General features: G+C 46.8%; 1 protein-coding gene across 4 annotated transcripts in view; it reads left to right on the forward strand.

The window, feature by feature from the left end:
* The window catches only part of LOC126865029 (protein gustavus), a 157746-nt gene that overhangs the window by 125464 nt on the left and 12698 nt on the right, over positions 1–19584 (forward strand). Inside the window, exon 1 of one of the 4 annotated variants that reach the window (XM_050617065.1) lies at positions 14102–14310. The exons of the other annotated variants lie outside the window; for them this stretch is intronic. Within the exon in view, the coding sequence (XP_050473022.1) occupies positions 14117–14310 (194 nt within the window). The 5' untranslated portion in view covers positions 14102–14116. Of the gene's footprint in view, positions 1–14101; positions 14311–19584 lie in introns of those variants that run through there. 4 annotated transcript variants of the gene reach the window in all.

The following is a 19584-nucleotide window of genomic DNA, read 5'->3' on the forward strand; positions in this document are numbered from 1 at the left end:
GAACAAGGGAACGTTTTAGAGAAAGGGAGTCGTCTTACGAATTATTGAAGGCGCCTCACGAATTACTCTACGTATAAACCCACGCGAGATAGAACGTCCGCGCAACGCCTGCCGCGTTATTAGTGACGTAATAGCTGACACAATATCCTACATCGTAGAAGAGAGAGCGAGAGAGTGACAGAGGAGAGGAAAGGGAATGTTCTTTATGCTCTCAGCCAGTCGCCGGTTAATTAAAGTCAGCCCCTCGTCCTCGGGGCTGCGTTAATTGCCCACCACTCGGAGGACCGAGGCGTCTACCGACGAGAGGCTAATTTAATTAACGTCCTGGCATCCGCAACCATGCTTTTTGGGCTTTTCCCAAGGATTTCCCGACCACGGAGAACGCTTTGATACCTCCTAACATGCGCACCTTGACGTTCAACTCGCTCGACAAATAGACAAAATTTTCACCTAACGTTCGCTCGCCGGATGATATTTTCCGTCGAACGTGTTGCAACTGTACGAACACGCTGAACGTTTGAGAAACCTGAAACGTTTAGCGCTTTCGCGGCTCACCGCGAATCGCTGAACGATCCGCGCGCTACCTCTCGAGGACACTCGAGAAGCATTTTCGCCGCGGTGTTTGGCTCGTTTGCGAGACGCGCGAAAGACGCGGCCGGCACGAGCGTTATCTTGCAAGCTTTTACGGCCAATGAGGGACCTCGAAACGCATTCCTAACGAGCTCTAATTGGAAGCTTGGACCCTCGACGTCCGTCGTTTAGAGGCTCGAGAACGAGCCTCTACAACCAGCCACCAGACGCCTTTCTTCCTTTTTTTATTTCTCTCTCTCTCTCTCTCTCTCTCTCTCTCTTTCGCTCTCTCGCGCTCGCTTCTCACTTCTCTCTTTCTCACTTTCAATTCGTTCCTCTAAGGCCAGAAAGAAGCGATGACGATGATGCGCGTCTGCGTTCCACCAAGACTTTCCTCCCCGAACGAGCTTTACGCAACGTTTGTCTTGGCACGTTCCCACTTTCGAGGCCGCGAAATTTATCGATTCATTGGCGCCGAAACGGTCTTCCGGTCCGAAACAAATGGCGGCAATTGCCGACGAATTTAAATACAATCGTGACGCCGTTGAACGAGCCGCGCGTAGCAAGCGATAAATCGACACGCTCGGCTCGCGCGGTTCGTTTTGCTCGCCTCTAGACCGATTTCAGATCGGTCGTCCCTCGCCGCCGGCTTCTTCGTCTTCTCTCGGTGACCCAGTGCGCACCAGATGCCTGATAAAATCCGAGTATCTGCGTCGTAGCCGACTCGAAACGGGAATATCGACGCCGCTCCTTTGAATAACCGCTCCTCACCGTGCAAGTTCGCGATGCCCGCAGAGGAAGTCGATTAATGCGCGATACGGCTCCCTGCTTGGCTCCGTGTTTGCTTGGCTCCTGACTTGCAACTATGTTTGAGATCTGTAACTCGATTTCAGTCTCTTTTTTTATACAGCGACTCATCGTTCTCTTATTTGTTACACCTTTTTGCTTTTAACTGCACCTAACGTTCAATATGCAGGGAACGAGGTTAATCCAATCACAGTAGGATTCCGTTCGTATGAATTTCATTCGTTTGAACGAAATTATAGTCTGCGCCCGACTAAATGAGCCCACCTGAATCTATTGTACCGTGCGTACTCTTATTGTACGAGCGGAAAATTATAGGCAGTGGGGAAAATCAATGAGGTGCTGTTATACGAACTCCAATTATATAAACTATTTGTTCTCCGGCAGTTTCGATGATTAAATCATAAGTGAATATTTCATTGGAAATAAATCACACAGTGCGTGAGATTTATAACTGAATATTTAATTAGGAATAAAGAAAGTTTCGTTTCTCTCAGCGATAGAGAAGATATAGAGAAAATCATCAACGTGTGTCGTACACTAACAAAGATAATAGGAAGATATAAAAGAACCGTTCGTTATCTGTATATCTACGGAGAAAAGAGGAAACCCGCTAGCATAATTAGAGAATAATATCCGTAGTCGATGCTGAGATATAAATATAAGATACACAGGTTATTCGAATTCATACGTACACATGATTTTCAGCTGACCAAAAGCGAGAAAAACGAGGAGGAGAGCGCGTGGTTAAAAAATTCAGCACGCGTACGCGGTCGCGCGAAGGAAGAGAGTGAAAAGGGCAGTGGGGGAGCGGCAGCTCGCCGAGGGAGAGGCTTTTTCGTAAGCGACGATAAATATATTTCCAAACGTATACGAAACGGCCTGGAACGGCGGCGTGCCGCTGCTACCAGTGCTGGCGACTGACCCATTTGTGAAACTCGCGCGACTCGCGTTGCCACACACCTTCTGCCGTGCGCGCGCTCGATTATTACAACACTTTTACGAATTACACGGGCCCGTCGAGCCCGTACCGCGGCACGACAGGGCCGTATTATTTTTCTTACTTTTGTAAATCGCTCGAATTGAAAAAAATCTAACGTCCAATCGCGAAACAATTGCTAATTTCAAATATAGACATCGCGTGCGGAAGATTCGTTACGTTAAGATTCGCGTAGACAATTGCGGATAACAATTGCACAGAAACAATTACCGTGGCCACCTCCGAGAAAACACCTTCGTTTACGTTATCTTCGAATCTTCTCATACTTCGTTTCTACATCTCTTTATCTGCATACTGATTTACTCGTAACCTCGTAACAGTACCTATACGATTGTGTTGCATTAGAACCGTGGTTCTTGCGTTTCTAACAATGCCTGTTCTCCCCGTGTCCCAGGATTCTTCCATTATTTTTATTTCCTCCCTGTTTCCCGTTCCACGAAACGATTTTAATTAGGTTTCCATCGTATCTTTGGTACTGCCGTCTCTCCCGAGAATTAATATGTCTACCACGGCAATTAAGGGCACGATCGTGTAGAAGGAGAACGATTTCGATGTAATTCCTGTCTTATTTTCCTTCCTTTTCTTTATTACGATCGACAGGAGAAGCGTATAGCGGAGAGCAGTTCCTGAAAATGGTTCGCGTGATAACGCCTTGAAACGAAGCTGTTGCGCTCCGACTGGCGACCGACTACAAAGGCCTTTGTACGATTTCGTGGCGAGAGCTACGTAGTAGAAGCCGGTATCGGTCAGAGCCCTCGGTGTAAGCGGCTTTATCGAGCACACGCGATACACGGCCCGATAAAACGCGTATCGACTCGTGTAATTTGCCGCCTGCATTTTTCCTTGGCGAGGCCAGCTCCGTTGCGAGCGAAACGGCTCTCCTCTTTCAGCCGACTGAATTTTTCACTCGCCAGAGACAACTTTGACTTTCTATCTCCGATGCAGAAAGACCAAGCGGTACCAAGGTGGCTGGCTGATTGGTAGAGAGCGGCCCTGCGCGTTGACCCGGTCGATGTTTTTGGAAAGATTCGTAACGGAGAAAGGGCACGTGCCTTTCGATGTTGGGGACATGTACACCGAAGAATTTCGAAAAGCTGACCCCGATGTTTCGGCTAAAAGCGAATCTAGTAAAAAGATTCGGAATGCGTTCAACGTTGTTTGCTCGAAAAGTCATACAAACTTGATGTGCTCCGGTTTGATTCCGATCGATATCGTCGAAGTTCCTTGCGAGAAAAATGCTTCAAACTCGACGCGAACCAATCCAACTTCTGTTTCGCTCGAACCAATATCGTTGAATTAATTTAGCTCGTAATTCAGATAAAATGACAATAACCGTTGTCGGTGTCTGTTTAATCTACGATACTTGTTTCATGGATTTCTAAACAATTTTATCTACGTGATAAAGCGATGACGTCGCGCCAGGTGCGGATTAAACGGTAGAAAAATGCGAGTAGCTACAATTTTGATCATAAATTCTACGACGTATTTCGAGCGATCCGAGTTTCCGTTCGAACGAAACGAGAATAACCTACGAAAGACCTCGATTTCCGAACTGATCCGATTGTGCTCTGGACATTAAATCCGGCAGCGTTCTTAAATTCGTTCTCGTATCCCGGCAAGCGATGGAAAAATAAACGGAGGAAGTCTGGGAGGCGAACGTCGATAGCCACGTCCGCGCGTATTGCGCAAGCGGATCGTTCGCTTGGCAAATTGACATTTTCCGTGCGAACAGCGCCGGAACGCGGACTTTTGTGTACACGAGAGCAGAAGAGGAGGTACATATGCGGCGAGCGGCGTGTATACACGCAGGAACGTAGCTCGCGCGAAGGTCGTGGGATTGGAAGCTCGTCTCTTTGTAAAAGGCAAAGACGCACGGATTTCCAGAAAGGAGAGCCTTTGAGACGAGCCGCGACGTGGGCAGAGAGATCTCTGCTGCTGGTCAGATCCACGGAGAAAGAAGAGATTTCGCCAGTGAAAGACGCGCGAGAAGGAGAAGAATCGAAGAGACTTGTAACCTACGTGCGAACGGGAAAGGGAGATGGTAGACGTGTGTGTTGGCTTCAGAACTTATCAGGAACGCGTTTCGTCACTGATCCACCTTTTTCTTTTCTCCTGCGCGTGCTTGGGAAACGTTGTTCAACTTGGACGGCAGTGAACGCTGATCCGAGAGAAGACGGTCTTCCGATGAAAAGGGTCGTGCGACGACGCGAAAGAAAAGAATTCCATTTTCTGAGACGCCTTTTGCGATCGACGAGGGGAGGAGGCAGAGTGCTCTTCGGTTCGTCGTATCTTCTTCTTTATCGTTTTATATGTTTTATCTATTTGGTTAATATCTTGGAAAAGCTGTAAAAAAAATCGTCTAAAGATTACGTTAAAGGAATCGCAGTGAGCGTAACGCGATTCGTTCGACGAGAGTATAAATTTCGTACGCGGCTGAGAACCGTCGAGGGATTAATTGGTTCCCACATTCCGGGTACACGGGCGAAACTTGTTAATCAGGCTGAAATATTCGAACGGCTGGTCGGTGCATTAGAAAATGTTTCGATCACAAAGAGAGCCAGACCCCTTTGTTGCCGGTGGAAGGTTGAAGCCGTGGCTGTGCACGGGCCATTTCGTCGTCTCTGTCTACGTCCCTCTCGCCGTTGCCTTTTATGATTCGTTTTTATTTATCGTCGAACCCGAAAGTCTGGTTCACAATGGTCCCGTACGCGGTATGCGGGCTGGTAGTCGTTGTTTATCCCGCCTTCTTCGTCCCTCTCCAACCTCGTCCCTGTGTGTTTTTTTTTTCTTCTCTTTTTACCACGAAGAAACGGGACGACCGTCTCGAAACGAGAAACGGACGCGAGCAGAGATGAAAAATCGACGCGGAGGGGCCCCCTCGTTGTGAAATCGTTTTTCTGGCTCACTGTTACGAGAGCAGGACGATGCCTATCTTTTAACGAATTTGCATCCAGCGACCTTTCCGCTTCGCCTCGCTCCGTTACCGATCTCTCCGACTAGATCGCGATCGATGGGTCGCGTCGTGAGCCGATATTCGTAATTTGCCAACCGACTAACGCTCTGCTTTCCCTTTCCACGCTGTGCAAAGGTTGGTCCCGAGAGACCAGGCGATTTTCTGTTTCGCCATCCTCGCAAAAAGCCTATTCGCGCAACGTCTATTTAAACGAGACCGCGAATCGTCGTCGGATGCAACTTGAAATTACGGCAGAAGATGATCCGCCTGGGCACGTAACGCGGAGCGTGTTTAGCTGGTTGGACGATAACTGGTTAATTCGATGGCAAACAGCCTGTTTCTAGTCGTTTCAGCGTTTCCTCGCTCTTTCTCTACCTCCCTCCCGAGGATCCTTGGCTCGAACCCGCTCCAGCGTGTTTTTCGTAACGCATCGCGCAACGCTTCGATCGACAGGTTTCCTTTTTGAATTCTCGGTCGAAGGCTTCTCTTTCACCGAGGCCCTCCGCGGACGCTTTCGCAAAAGCTTGGAGCGGCGCGGTTTCGCAAATTTCAGTCACATATTCGCGGTCCTCGGCTCCTTTACAATTAGTGAAAGGAGAACTCGCGCGTGGTTTCGACACGTTGTCGACAAAATGCTCGAACGATCGGGCATCTGAATTCGTTTCGATCGCCGCTCTCCACTTTTGCCTGCTGAAATTTCATATCGAATCGCGGTAATTCGATTCTCGATAGATTCGTTCGATTCGATCTCGCTTCTCGCGATTTGTTCGCATATTTGCATTCTGTGCTACGACAACAAAGCTATCGGTTTAGATGAGTCGTCTGATCGTCGTAGAAGTTGTAAATTAGTCGCGACCAATCGTTGAAAATTATCTTCCTATATCGTGGTCAGGCTAGTCCGTAAGTACACCGCGCTCGCGAAACAATAAGATTCGAAAGGGAAACTAGAAAACGAGGACACCGCGATCTCGTAATTTTCATCCTCCTCTCCACGGACGAAAGATCATACTACCATAAGAAGCTCGATGGCGGCAGGTCGCGTTTATTGCAATCGATGATCGTCTTGACTCACTCCTAGGGAATGCTAGTGACGTCGAAAGCCGTTTCGCAGGAGAGACGTATTTAAATCATATGACCGAAAAATTAACGGTATCTTACGTCATATATATTCCGCCAGATCGATGAATATCAACGACGTTAATCAGTCGGAGAAGAACTGGTCGTTTCTTCGAAGACGGCGAATCCTGTTGCAACTTCAGAGAACTTGTAAAGTATCGTCGAATCGACTTGGTAAATTGAAAACAATCCAGAAGACTGGCACGAGGAACGAACGAAGAGTAGAGAATAACTTCAGAATAATAACTGGCTTATGCAGGCTCGTGTCTCGTTGACCGTCAGACTGTGCAAAGAAGAAGGAGAATAAGGCTCGTTTGGTCCGTTGAGGCTGTGGCAGAAGGGTCCAGATATGCTGCAGGTTCCAGACAAAGAGGACAAAGGCCCAGATCTGGCCGCGCCTGTGGTGGCCGCCTCGAAAGAATTTCACCACATAGAGAGCGGTGTAGAGAGAGGAGAAAACACGTAGAACGCGGCGTTCGTGTTCGTGATAAAGCCGCGAGGCTCCTCGCTGTATGCGTCTCTCGTATACGTGTGCCTCGTCCATGGAATACTTTCACTGGTTTCACGGCCAACAGACACGTTTACACGATGCTAATAATACGCCCGACGCAGCCGTTGGTACCACTTACTCTCCTCGATGGTGTTTCGCGAATCACGATTCTGCACGCGGTTCTTTCCACCAAGTACGTAAGTACGTTTGGTCCTCGGATGCGAGCTTGGAGGAGTTCGATCGGTCGATGAACCTCGTCGAGAACCGATCGATCTTAATTTCTCGATCTTGACCTCGATTGGTCGAGTTCGAAGCATCGCCGTGTGATTCGAACACGTTCTCGTGGTATTCGACGGGCAAATTGGCACGCCTCCTCGCAACTCCAACCTTTTGTTAACGCGTCAATCGTTTCTTCGCTCTATCTTTGGTTACACGAGAGTTCTTAATTTGGAAATCGACTACGAGGAATCGGAAGAGACATTCGAGAGGCGTCTGCCAAAGGTTCGATAAGAAAAGTACAAGCGTTAACCCCTGTCTCCATGTACAACGTGGCATAATTGGCACATACAACCAGGAAGAGGAGGGTGCTTGCTATTGTTGTCCTGGTAGCAGGATGTATCGACGACACGTCGCCGCTGCACATCCGCCGGAAGAAGCTTCTCTCTGTCTTCGACGAGGTTGCATTCAGCAACGAACGACCGCTATATCGATACCCCTGATCCCGTTCTCTTTATTCCGTCTTTTTTCCCTTCTGTTCTTTTTTTTTTTTTTTTTTTTTGTTTCACAGTGTCGTCGAATTTCTTTTCGGGGAAACTCGACGATACTTCGGAGCGGGTTTTAACGGATCGTCAACAGTAAGAGATTCGTTAAAGCCAGAGTAAACGAAGATTAAAACGTTTGACGAGCGGCATCTTTCTCGGCAAGTTTCGTAACTTGGATTCCACCTACGCTCTTCCTCTGCTTTCCAACGGTCAGAGTTGCGAAACTATCTTCAAACAAATTTCTCCACGTCACAGCAGGACGATGTTTGGTGGCTTAGAATTATCTCGTTTCTAAGAACATCTGTTCCGCGTTAACGTTCTGTTGACCGCACGATTATCACGGTCATTCAAAGAAAGATCGTCTTTGTTCAGCCGAAGCCAGGTAAAGTCAAGATATCTCAAGGCCTTCCAAAAATTCCAACCGACACGATCGACATGCTAAAAGCTCGGCATTCACGTTTCACGCGTTATCGCTCCACACAGCCTAGTCACGTATAAACCAGCCGATTGGATAGAAATAGAAGCAACAGAGGAAATCGACGAGTTGCCGATATGTTTTTACGCATATAATTGCCACAAACGCGTTTCCGGTGATTGCCATTTTTTTTTGTCGCGTCATAAATTCTTCGTTCGTAACTTCCGGTTGCATTCCGAGAATCTAACTTCCCCTTCTAACGCGAACCTTCTCCGAGATTTTCAGTTATTCTCTCTAATTTCTAGATCCTTTCGTCGAGATATTTAGCCGAAGGAAAATTCAATTCTAAGCTTCTTAATTTTTCAATTCACCGAGTGTCGCACGGTACCTACTGACGCGTATGTCGTATTTTTGAGTCACGCGTTACGTTCTCGCCGTATAGAGCATGTTTTTGTTTCACCGAATATTCATCGTTGTCGCAGAGACAATCGTACCGATAAAAAATTCATATTTCATACGCAGCCATTCAAAATGAAGGAGGTCCGGACAAAACTTGTTTTAATTTTCACAACACACGTAGAACGAGGAAGGAAAAATGCCGTGTCTCGGTCACGGTTGAACAAGGACGAAGGTGCTAATGAGCTTTTGGCTATCACGGACACGTGCTGCTAGTTTCTGCTCGTTAAATTAGGTAACAATCGGTGGAGGAACGCGCGTTCCACCTCCTCCTCGTCCTGCTTGGTCGTCGCGCGGTTACCTTCGCGGCCACCTTCTTGGCTACCTTACCACCTCCTCTATCCATCCGCTCGTTCCTCTCCCTACCTCGATGGCTCTCCTCTCTGGTGCGTTCTCCGCTCGCTTCGTAGTGGGGTGGTAAGGATGTGTGTGGAAGCCAAGGCACACGGTGGGGTCGGGTACCAGACAAGGTCACGGCTACCAACAGCTAGTTTCTTCTCCGTCTCACCATCGCTTCTCATTCTCTTTCTGCCTGTCCCCCGTCTCTTTCCCCTTCGAGGCAAGCAGCCATCTTGGGGAATGTGTAACGTCATCGAATGCACCGAGAATAACAATAAATTATCTCTTGGTCGCCTCTCACCTTCCACCTCCATAGACTTGCCCTCTGTTTCCTTCGTTTCGTCGCACTCTTCCTCGCTCTTTCCGCGATAGCTGCGTTTCAAAGGTAGCATGTGCCAGCTATATTCTACCTTTGCAGATTCCTTCCAGTCTTTTTAACGCATGTTTGCACGTTCGTTAAAGGCTCCGCGTACTGGAATATCTTAATCCTCGGTTAATTGCGATGGTCGACAGTTTCCTGATAATCCAGGCGGAATTTCTTGCTTAATAAACCGTTGTTGGTTCGTTAAACGAGGAGTATCCGATGTTTCAATGAGAATCGTGGTGGGCTAGGTTCTCTGGGAATCGTCGAAGATTCGTTGGTCTATCTGGCACTCTCGCAACAGATCTCTCCCTTATTTCCATTCCTCGTCGATAGGGGACACGATACAGCCCGCGATAATCTCATCGAAAAACAAATTCCAAAGGGACACGCCCGTGGGAAGAGATATACGTCGGTAGACGTCGGAGAACGGTGAGAAGAGAAGGTCCTTCTCCCCTCTTATCCACGATCTCTCGATGCCCGATCTTGTTCGCATGAATTCAAGAACAGCACCCCTGAGTCCATACCGACGTACCGTCCATAACATAAAAGATTGTACCTTTCGACTTTCAAATACAAATTCAAATCTAAATCGATAATCAAGACCGATCGATCGGTCTGAGGTAGTACAATTCCGAAGAAAGATAGGAATTCCCAATAACGATATGGAGTTCTCGTTTTAACGATCACCCTGATCTCGGCCAAGCATCTCGACGTGGTTATCGCGCGCATAACGTGGTGGGGGTGGCAGAGGCACCTTAATCCAAGAAGGTAGAGACAGAGAGAGAGAGAGAGAGACAGAGAGAGAAAGAAAACAATGGTGATTGTCTCGAAACGTTTACAGCCTAATTATGTGAACACGGGGCCCGGCCATGGTGGAGTAACAATGCTATAACTCGTAACAATGTACGATTGTTCATTGTCTGCCCGTGCCCCTTCGCTTTCCTTCGCGTGTGCGCGAGCAGTCTGCTAACCCCGTCGTGCTAACGTCGCGACTACCTTCAGCCCTTCTTCCTTAAATCTCGTATCCTATTCGTAAGCGAATCTCGGCTGAAAATCCTTATTCAGCGAGATTATTTCAGGCCACGATCGATAGATACCGATTACGTAGAGAAATTACCGAGGCTGGAACTACGTTGGAGAGTCCCGTGACTCATTTCTGCCAGCCACGTTTGACTCACGTTTTCCACTTACTCACCGATCGAGTCCAGGGTGGAAACAGTTGCGGTGGATCCAAAAATTGCCGGTCTAAATTCGAAACGGTGGCGTACAGTGGCTGACCCACGGATGTACGCGACCTCGAACCTTTCATAGGTTGCTCGTGACTCGTTCCACGAGTTCCTCTCCTTCTCTGGAGGCTGCTGCCGCTCTACCAACATCCGGCCTGTCTTGCAAGGCCACGCAAGATCACAGAAATCGGGTCGTTGAACCGGGCCGATGCTTGTTGCTCCACGATCAAACGACCAGGCGCCAAACGAAGATAAACGCGAACGCTTGCCTTCGATAGGTTGCGGTTGCTTCTCGATAAGCCGTGATAACACGCCGCCCGGTTCGTTGGTCTTGAAAAGCGAGAGCCTTTCACCTCGCTCGCTTTCTTCCTATTTCTCCTCCGGCGTTCGGAGAAGAATCTAGCGAGATAACGTTTCGAGGTTTGCTTTCAAGAGAAATACAAAGGTAGAATGATGCAGATGCGAGGCGATTGAGTAAGAGGCAAAATACTTCTCGAAACGATTGGGAAAGAAACGACTGGGAACGCGAGCATAAGAAAACGCGAGCTTCGAAATTGATATAAATTACAGTTATATAAATTGATTTCATAAAGCGAGATATATGAATTGAAATTTATGGATCCTTCAATTTACGTAATCAGTTTGAATAAATTAGGCACTTCTTGGTAGTGAACCGTGTTCCTCAGCCAAGAGAACTGTTTTGTAATGCGCAGCCTTTATAGGATCATCGACGCAAACGATCGTCCGAACGAGAAACACGAGTGTATCAAACAATTTTCGTTGTAAAATTTCCTTTGTCGATAAATTTTTACCACTACGACGACTTTACAGTAGAAAATTTCTATACCGTATAACTCTTTTACCATTTTCTACTTATAATATTGCCTTTGCCATCCCTAGAATTCTATTCGAGCACCTATAATAGAATAGGCCGCTTGTGTATCTGCCTGTATCAGGCTCTGAAGGGTTAATTTTCCATAGAACACAAGGAGGTACTACGTAACACGAGCAATTTATTCAATTTCTTTTCCTACTTCCGCAATGGCGACCTCCCTCTTCCATTCTCTGTTTCACGTGTTCAACAAGAAGCGTGTATCGCTCCACCAACCACTAGTCACTAGACGATTAGCTCTCGCGTCGCGTGATCCCGCCTCGTTACGGGCTCGTCTGGCCGTCACAGTTGTCGGCAAAAAGAACGTTGCCTAAGCAAAGGATAGTTTCTTACCGTGAACTTTGCCTTCCGTTCCACCGGGGAAACCGGTCGCGTTTCCAACCAATGGCCCCGTTCGTCGTCTATTGGGTTCTCGTTTTCGAGCGTTCTCGGTACCTGGGTCACGAGCAGTATGATAATTCTGTTTCTCGGTATTTTATCGAATAAGAAAATTGCTTGGCTGTTGGCAAGAAATAGCTCGTAGAGGAAACGCGCGTAAACAGTTTTTGCAGATAGATATATTTAGAAATAATAACACTTTTTCGTTCTACCTATCAAGTATTAGTTTGGTTACGACCATGCGACTCGTGTGTTTAAAGAAACTCATTGAAAGAACGGTTTTTCTTACGCAACGACGAATCACGTTCCTGGTAAATATGTTAACAAGCGAACGTGGAAAACTGATTTGTCATTGACACTACTGAAAGAGATTTAATCTTCTTTACGTCGTCTTCTCTCGCTCGTGCAACTCTACAGAATCTTCGTAGACGCGTCGTGTTAAATTAACTCGTTGAAGTATTTTCGTGGAATACTCGGCTGTAGAATTTTCCTCGTAAAATCGTGCGCCAGAGATTGGATACGCGTTGCCACCAGCGATTTCTCGATTCGTTTTCGAACTTAATTTCCAGTCGGTCGATGAAAAAGTCATCTGGAACGAGAAAAGCTTCGCGCGAATATCCTCCGCCAAGGATACCTTCTTCGCGAACCAGTCCCTCGGTGAAAAAGCGTGCGCGCTCGTCGTCGGCAGCTCGCGAGAAAATCCGCGAGCGGAGAAACGAACCGAGCTCTTCGTCTGCCTTTCGTTTTTCCTTCGACGACGTGGCGCAGTCCTTGAGGAAATCTCGCCCCTATTCTCAGTCTCGTCGTTCCGAGCATCTGTTCGTCGTCGAACGAAGACAACGCCTCTATCGATAACTAAAAATTAAACTTACTCGTTTTATTTCTTTAATTGACGTTGCGACGATCTGTAACGATGAAAGTGTTAACTGTTAGCATACAATTACTCGTCTATTTAAGCGTGTCTTTGATCGTTTCTTATTTCAATTTTTTTTTTTTTTTTGTTTTTTAAATGCCTTAAATTATTGGATCTATCTACAAACGTAACAAGCAGCATATTTTTCTTAATTTTTAATCGCTCTTTGCCAGTTTCTAACTACTTTTATACTAATTTCTCATTGCTAAGATACTTTTTTAAATTTGTCGGAAATATGAAAGAATTGATTATTGGCTTTCCATTTAGATCGTACAGTAAAGATTTTTTCAACGAGTTAAACTCGAAAGTAGCTTAATAGAGCGACTTAATGTCTTTCACGCGTGAACCAGGTGTTCCGCGAGATTTAGCATACTTCCAATACAAATTTTATTCGGTTGGCAACTAAGGAAATGCGGCTCATACGGGCTGGCTACTAAGTGAGTGCGGCTCTTGTGGGCTGGGGAACTGAGGAAACGTCGATTTTGTCGATACCAACTAATAACAAAAGCCGCATTCCTTAGTTGCCAACCCAATCGATAAATGTATATAAAATACATAAAGACGTACGAAGATACGTAAAAATTCGTAATACGTCGAGTATAGTCGCCGAGTATTTGCTAAACGAGAGGAATATCTGTTTAGAAACCAATTTATCATCGATTTGGCAAAGTTCAGGAAAATACGAATTTTTTGGGCTGGCAACTAAGTAAATACGGCTCATATGGGCTGGCAAGAGATACTACGGCCTCGTTCACTCGATGATTCCCTAAAGAGATTGCGCCGCATTTGCATGCGATTGAATAAGCGGCGAAAGAAAAACGCACGACTGGTTGTCTCGCTGTTTTCATACGTAGAATTCCATGCTGGTTGTTAGCAACAACTGTCCACTCGTTATTACAATGTTCCACTTGCAGACATTTCCTAATACTTATATACATAAAAAAATTGCTTCGATCGGTCGTTTCGATCAACCAACTGGCTGGTACATTCAGATAGAGTCTCGATTGCACCTGTACCTCCTTCCTGTTGCCATCGTTTGTCGTGCAGCGAGACTCGTTTATCCGTAACACGATCCGCGAGTCCTGCACGTGCAACATGTAAATGCGATGACTTCTCTTTTTATCCGTCCCCGAAGGATAATGAGCAAACGTGTCGGGATATTTCTTTTCTTAAAAATTCTAGCGACAAGTTGCCATACCTGTTCTATGATACGATTATATGTTCCGAACAGGAAAACTCACGCAGGAGAAATCTGCGAATAATAGCTCTTTGAGTATACCTCTGAAATGTTTTAGGTAGAAAAGTCAAGCGAATCTGCAAATATAGCTTCTAAGTGAGAAAAGGAAATTCTCGAAGGTGGAGAAACGCGATCGTCTTCGCGACAGGGCTTAAAAATATCTTTCAACGATCGCGTCTGATCGTCTCTGCACGTGCGCTCGATGCGTGTGCAGCGTAAGCGAGAAGTTGACCCGCGTAACCCATCCTTAAATGCATTTGCAACGCGTGGCGACACCGCTGATGATCTCACTTTCGCGAGCGCGAACAGTCGCGCCGATTTAAGCGTCGAAAAGCGAGAGTGCACGAGGCGCCGATTCTCTGAGTCAGTCGAGAAGAAAGAAAGTCTGGAGTGTCCGTAAGTGCCTAAAAACAAAGTCTTAAACGGAGAAACGACTCTTGAAAAGAGTCGACGACTCTCCGCAGCCAGATTTCGTCTTCGCGTTTCGTGGAAGCCGATCGAACAAAAAGCCTACGCTGCTGGTTCCTTTCGAGGGAATGCTGTCGAGAAGTCGTTTCTCTCTTGATGGATCGGCGTTGTGAAAACGTACGAGGCACTCGCGATGCCGAGACAAAAGAGGTGGCGGGGTAATTGAAACGAGCCAAAAAAAAAAGAAAGCGCCACGAGGACTCGGGGCCCCCGGGTGCGACTCGAAGAGCAAGGGAATGATCTCGACGAGCCGCCTCGTTCGAAAGAATCAGGCGCGAGAGCAGCTGAGACCCGCTAACGGCCGCCCTGATATTTGACTTCGATCAAGACGCGAAGATCGGTCCATTGTCTTGGAACTCGCTGTCGGGGCGTGGCACTCGCGAATGAATCGAAATCGAACGATCTATGGTGGAGCGTCCGTTGCAACCAGAGAAACCAGATCGACGTGGCTCAATTTCCTGCTGAGAGTAGATTCGTTTTCGAGTAATCTTGGGCATATATTTGCTTCGGCTATCGTGGGAAATCGGTGAGAAGTTAAGTAGACTTGTTCGGAACTAGTCGGTCGGACGGCGTGTCCGATGGGAACGTCTGGTACTACTTTGACTCGGCTTGCAACGTAACTTCGATACGGAGACGACGGTAGTCCGCGCTTTACGCGTTAACTCTACTGGAACCACAATTCTCGTGATTTTAACAGTTATTACAATCTTAACAGAACGTGATGGACTATTTCAATCGGATCGCAGTGCTCTCGAGCAGATGGTAATTTCTGTTCGGTCTGCCTCTTCGATTCTCACAATCCGTGGCGAACAATAGAACAGCCAAATATATTCTCTAATTCCCTAAGTCATACTTCTCTTTGTACGTCTGACGAAGCACGCGGTTGCGTCAGCCCTTTCGTTCTGGGGGAGCCACGATGATCGCACGGCTCACGCAGATCGGAATAAAGCGATAACCGTCTCGATCTTAATGCAAAGAGTCGCGATCAAGCCGGGAGAAGGCATTGTTTCGGCGCTCCTCGGGTAGGAGGGTGTGGTTCCAGACGGGCGAAATCCTTAAAAGGTCGCGGTCCGCCGTGAAGACCAGAGAAAAAGAACGATTCGTGGTGCCCGACAAAAGAGTTCCGCGCGGAAAACGTTCGGCCAGTGGTCTTTATCTGGAAGAGAAGGGCTTTGTCGAGGCAGCTGGTGAACAGGTGTTGACCTGGCCAGCCTCTAGCCGTCAGCTGTTCCGCTTCTAAGCCAACCGACTAAGTTGCAACGCGCGTGAAACAGCCGTTATTTTGCTCGCTAGTTAACGCGAACTGTCGCGGAGAAACCGGCCGTGTCGATTCTTCCTTTTCTCATGCAAATATGCCGTTCCCGCGACACCGAACTTCGCCCGACACTCCGCTTCGTGAACCCTTTCTTTCGTTGGAATTTCTAACATACGGACGTTATGTGCATTGCGCAAGATGGTGAGATAATTTTCATTGGCGCGATCGTTATCGAGAAAACCGTAGTTGGGAGACGCGTGTTCGTAGCAGAGAATCGTTTCTACTACCATAAGGAACAGTTTTGATTCGCGCGAATGAAATAGCAACTCCGATACGGCGAAATGTCTGCATTCGAGTTCTGACCTACTATTTAGTTCGGTTAAATTCGATTCGCTAATTGCCACGTTTTAAATACACCAATTAAGAGGATTAGGAGCTTCCCTGGAGAGCACATTAGTGGATTGATCTGTCCGATAAATCCTCTTCACCTTTCTAAATGGAAGTAAATGCAATTACCAACGTTAACTAACGAAATATCGCGAGTATGATGACGCAAGAAACAGAGGACGATAAAAATGCCAACGTTACGTTCGTAAATTTTTTAATTAATATACGCGAACAAAATCTTTTGTCTTAACATTATCGCAGTGAAAGAAAGTTTCAAGTATTCGTTTAATATTTTTAGTCACCGTTTCTTTCATCTGAATCTTACTTATTCAATCAGATTTAAAGAGTCGTTGAAGTACTTGTCGCATTGATAAATCCCTTAACGTGTCAACTTTTTTTCTTATTCGAATTATCTTCTTTGAAAAAAATGAAGGCGTAAAAGATCAAATGATTTTTGTATCGCCTTGTAAAGAGAGAAATGTCTGTTTATCGTTTGTCAGGAAACGAACGTTATTGAGATTGTACACGTGTCGCGAGAGCTCGCAAGGCTCTCGACACGTCGGCCGAGAATAACGACGCGTAACGCGGCGTCGTTTCACTATCATTGAGCGCAATTGACATCTTGCTGGCCGACGCTCAGTACCGGTTGGCAACCGGCTCGTCGATGGCTGGCAGTGCCGTGCGCGACTAGCCGTGTCCGTGGCTCTTCTCTCTCGTTCGTGTTTGATCGATCTGAGTCGTGCGTTTCCACGCCGATAACCGCCTTATCCACTTGCGGAAAGCTCGCTGGAAAGCTCCGTAACCCCGCGCGGTAGACGCCTTTAACCGTTCCTATTACACTTAATACTCGTCGCGTGACGCTCCCTAATGCTATAAGGAGAAATTTGTTTCTACCCCTTTTGCTTAGTCGATACAGCTGACTTATGGATCTGTGATTATAGCACGAGTTCTAAAAGAGATTTATCGCGATCGAAAGACGCAAGTATCGCAACAGAGGTTTCCGTGGTTTCGGACAAATCGATCGACAGTCAGTCCGTTGATCGATCAAACGGGAGAAAAAATGATTCTACCGTAAATATAGTTCTTCGATAACTATCGTCTCGAAACGTCTTTTCGTAATTTATATATTTCGTATTTTACAGAAATTTCATGCAGGTTCACCGAATCCCACCTTTTTGTTCACCTAATCGAAGCACACTTGTCTATAGGAGCAGGTCGTAAAAACCTGTTAATCCGGTGAAAACAGGTGAAACGTGTCTCATTTCAGGCTTCGAGACGTAAAACTGAAGGGATCTGCGACGCCCGCCGGATTTTTTCCCGAGCATTTTTGTCGGTCTATTTTGCAGCTGAGGGGTGGTTTACCCTCTGTCTCTCTCTCTCTCTCTTTCTCTCTCTCTCTCGCACCCTCGTACTCTCGCTCTTCCCCTCTCGATGGTAGTTGTCGATGTTAGAGGGGTCCAGAGAGGCTGAGGGAGCTCGAGGGGGATGGTAGTAGATTTGGGGGTTGGACCCGTGTCGAGAGTGAGAGAGAAAGAGAGGGTGAGAGAGGTGGGGCAGAGGTGATCCCCGCGGATCAATACCGCCGTCGGTCGGCAGCCTCCAGCCTGCTCCAACGACCGATGCTCTCGTGTTTCCTCTCGAATCTCGAAATCGAATGCCATTCGGTACACTCACTCCGAGAAAATCATTCTTGAATGTACGCGACTCACCGTGCTCGATATTCTCGGCAAATCCGGAGTTCGTTTCGTCGGAGACTCGATTTTCCGCAGACTTTGGTTTCAGGGTAGAGAACGGTTTCCGTTGGAATTGAAGCAGGTGTTTAATTCTTCCATTTATTGTTCACGGAGATTTAAATCTTTTACACGACCCGCGAATCTTTGAGTTTAATTATCTACGCGATAACGGTTTGTTCGATTCGATTCGTCGACGCTCGTTTTTCATATTTGTCAGACAGTTTTGCTTGAAAATTCTGGCAGACTTATTTCCTATCGATACGATTTAACGTGTCCAAATCACGGCATATTCGCAGTCTGAGTCCATTATTTTTTCAAAGAAATCAATTATTCTTTAGAGAAAGGAGGTGCAGTACAGAGTTTCGTTCGTCTGTAACGATGGAAATAAGTTCGTTTCGTATAAGTTCGTATAAGTTCACACTCGGATAAGTAGATTCAATCACTTCGGACACTAAGTACAATTTCATTCAAATGTACATGTATAGATGTAATTCGTATAAACAAAATTCCGCTATGATGCGTCAAATCGTTTTTGCTAGTTTTAGTTTTCGCCTTTCGAGAATGGCGAAGACCATTCATTTACGATGAATTTGCTTGAAATTAAAAAAAGAACCAGACTAAACATCAAAACAAGTACCATATCTTCTTCTGGATTTCATCTGTAAACAAAATATCTCGTTGATAGAATCTACGCGTATCAGTTCCGCGGATACGCCGGTTGCAAGCCGGTTCTCCGCCGCCTTTTCACAAGGCGCGAAAGTAGCCCGGCTCGAGCGAGCGTGACGAAGCGAACGCTTTAAGTTGGCCGATGAACGACGCTGACGCAACGTACACGCTGGCCGATTACTCGGCTACTTTCTCCTGTTCCGGACAGTCGTAATATTGTTCGCGATTAGCCGGCGTGGCTGACGGAGGCGAACGCCGTTAACGGACCCCAATGAGCGCACGTCAGCAACGACCATAACGACTCGAGGAGAACGAAGGGCGTCTCGTTCGGTTCACGGCTCCGCCGTGAAGCAAATTAAACTCGAGCTTCTTCGACCGCGTCTCCTGTTTCGCGCGGTCCTAACTACTAGTTTCTTCGACCCGTCGATGATTAATTGTCCGCGTTTCGCAATCGTCCAAAGAGGAAACGACGATCAGGTACTCGCCTTGAACGTAACACGCGAGCAAAATTTCTTTCAAAACTGAATCGACTTTCTAGCTCTTGCAGCAGCGTGGAAACGCGCTAGTTTCGATTAATATCGAGCGTTTGAAATTCAAGGGATTTCCGAACGATCTAAAAGCGGGAGCGCGTTATAACGAGGGCATCGTTGCGATATTTGGGTAGTTGCGAAAGCCAGTCGAGTTTTTCTTCGATAGTAATATGCGGAATAACGTTTCGGACAATGGCACGGTTCTCAAGGGACCTTGAACTCCTCCACAGACTCGCAAGGATGCATCGTCTGAGAAAGAGAATTTCCACTCCTGGAAATTAGGTGTTCGATGCAATTTCTGCACGCGTAAACTCGTTCCACAACTCCTAACGAACAACTCTGGCGTCGAGAGACGGAGCGCTGTTCGATTCGCGACGAGGCCAAATACCGTTTAATGAAATTTGTTAGAAAATCATCGAAAACCCTGTCTGTTTACCCGATGATTGTAAAATATTCGTTCGTCTGTATCTTTCGGTGGATTTCCCGCGTAGATTTCTTTCAGCGTGTGTAATAATCTCGGGAAGCAAGTCAGAGCCGGATTCAGGATGTCAGTGTCCGGTATCCGTGGCCGGAAGCGTGTCTTGGTTCACGGATACGACCAAACCAAGATCCAGACGAAATAATGGAATAG

Source organism: Bombus huntii, chromosome 4, assembly GCF_024542735.1.
Source record: "Bombus huntii isolate Logan2020A chromosome 4, iyBomHunt1.1, whole genome shotgun sequence".
Classification (NCBI taxonomy): domain Eukaryota; kingdom Metazoa; phylum Arthropoda; class Insecta; order Hymenoptera; family Apidae; genus Bombus; species Bombus huntii.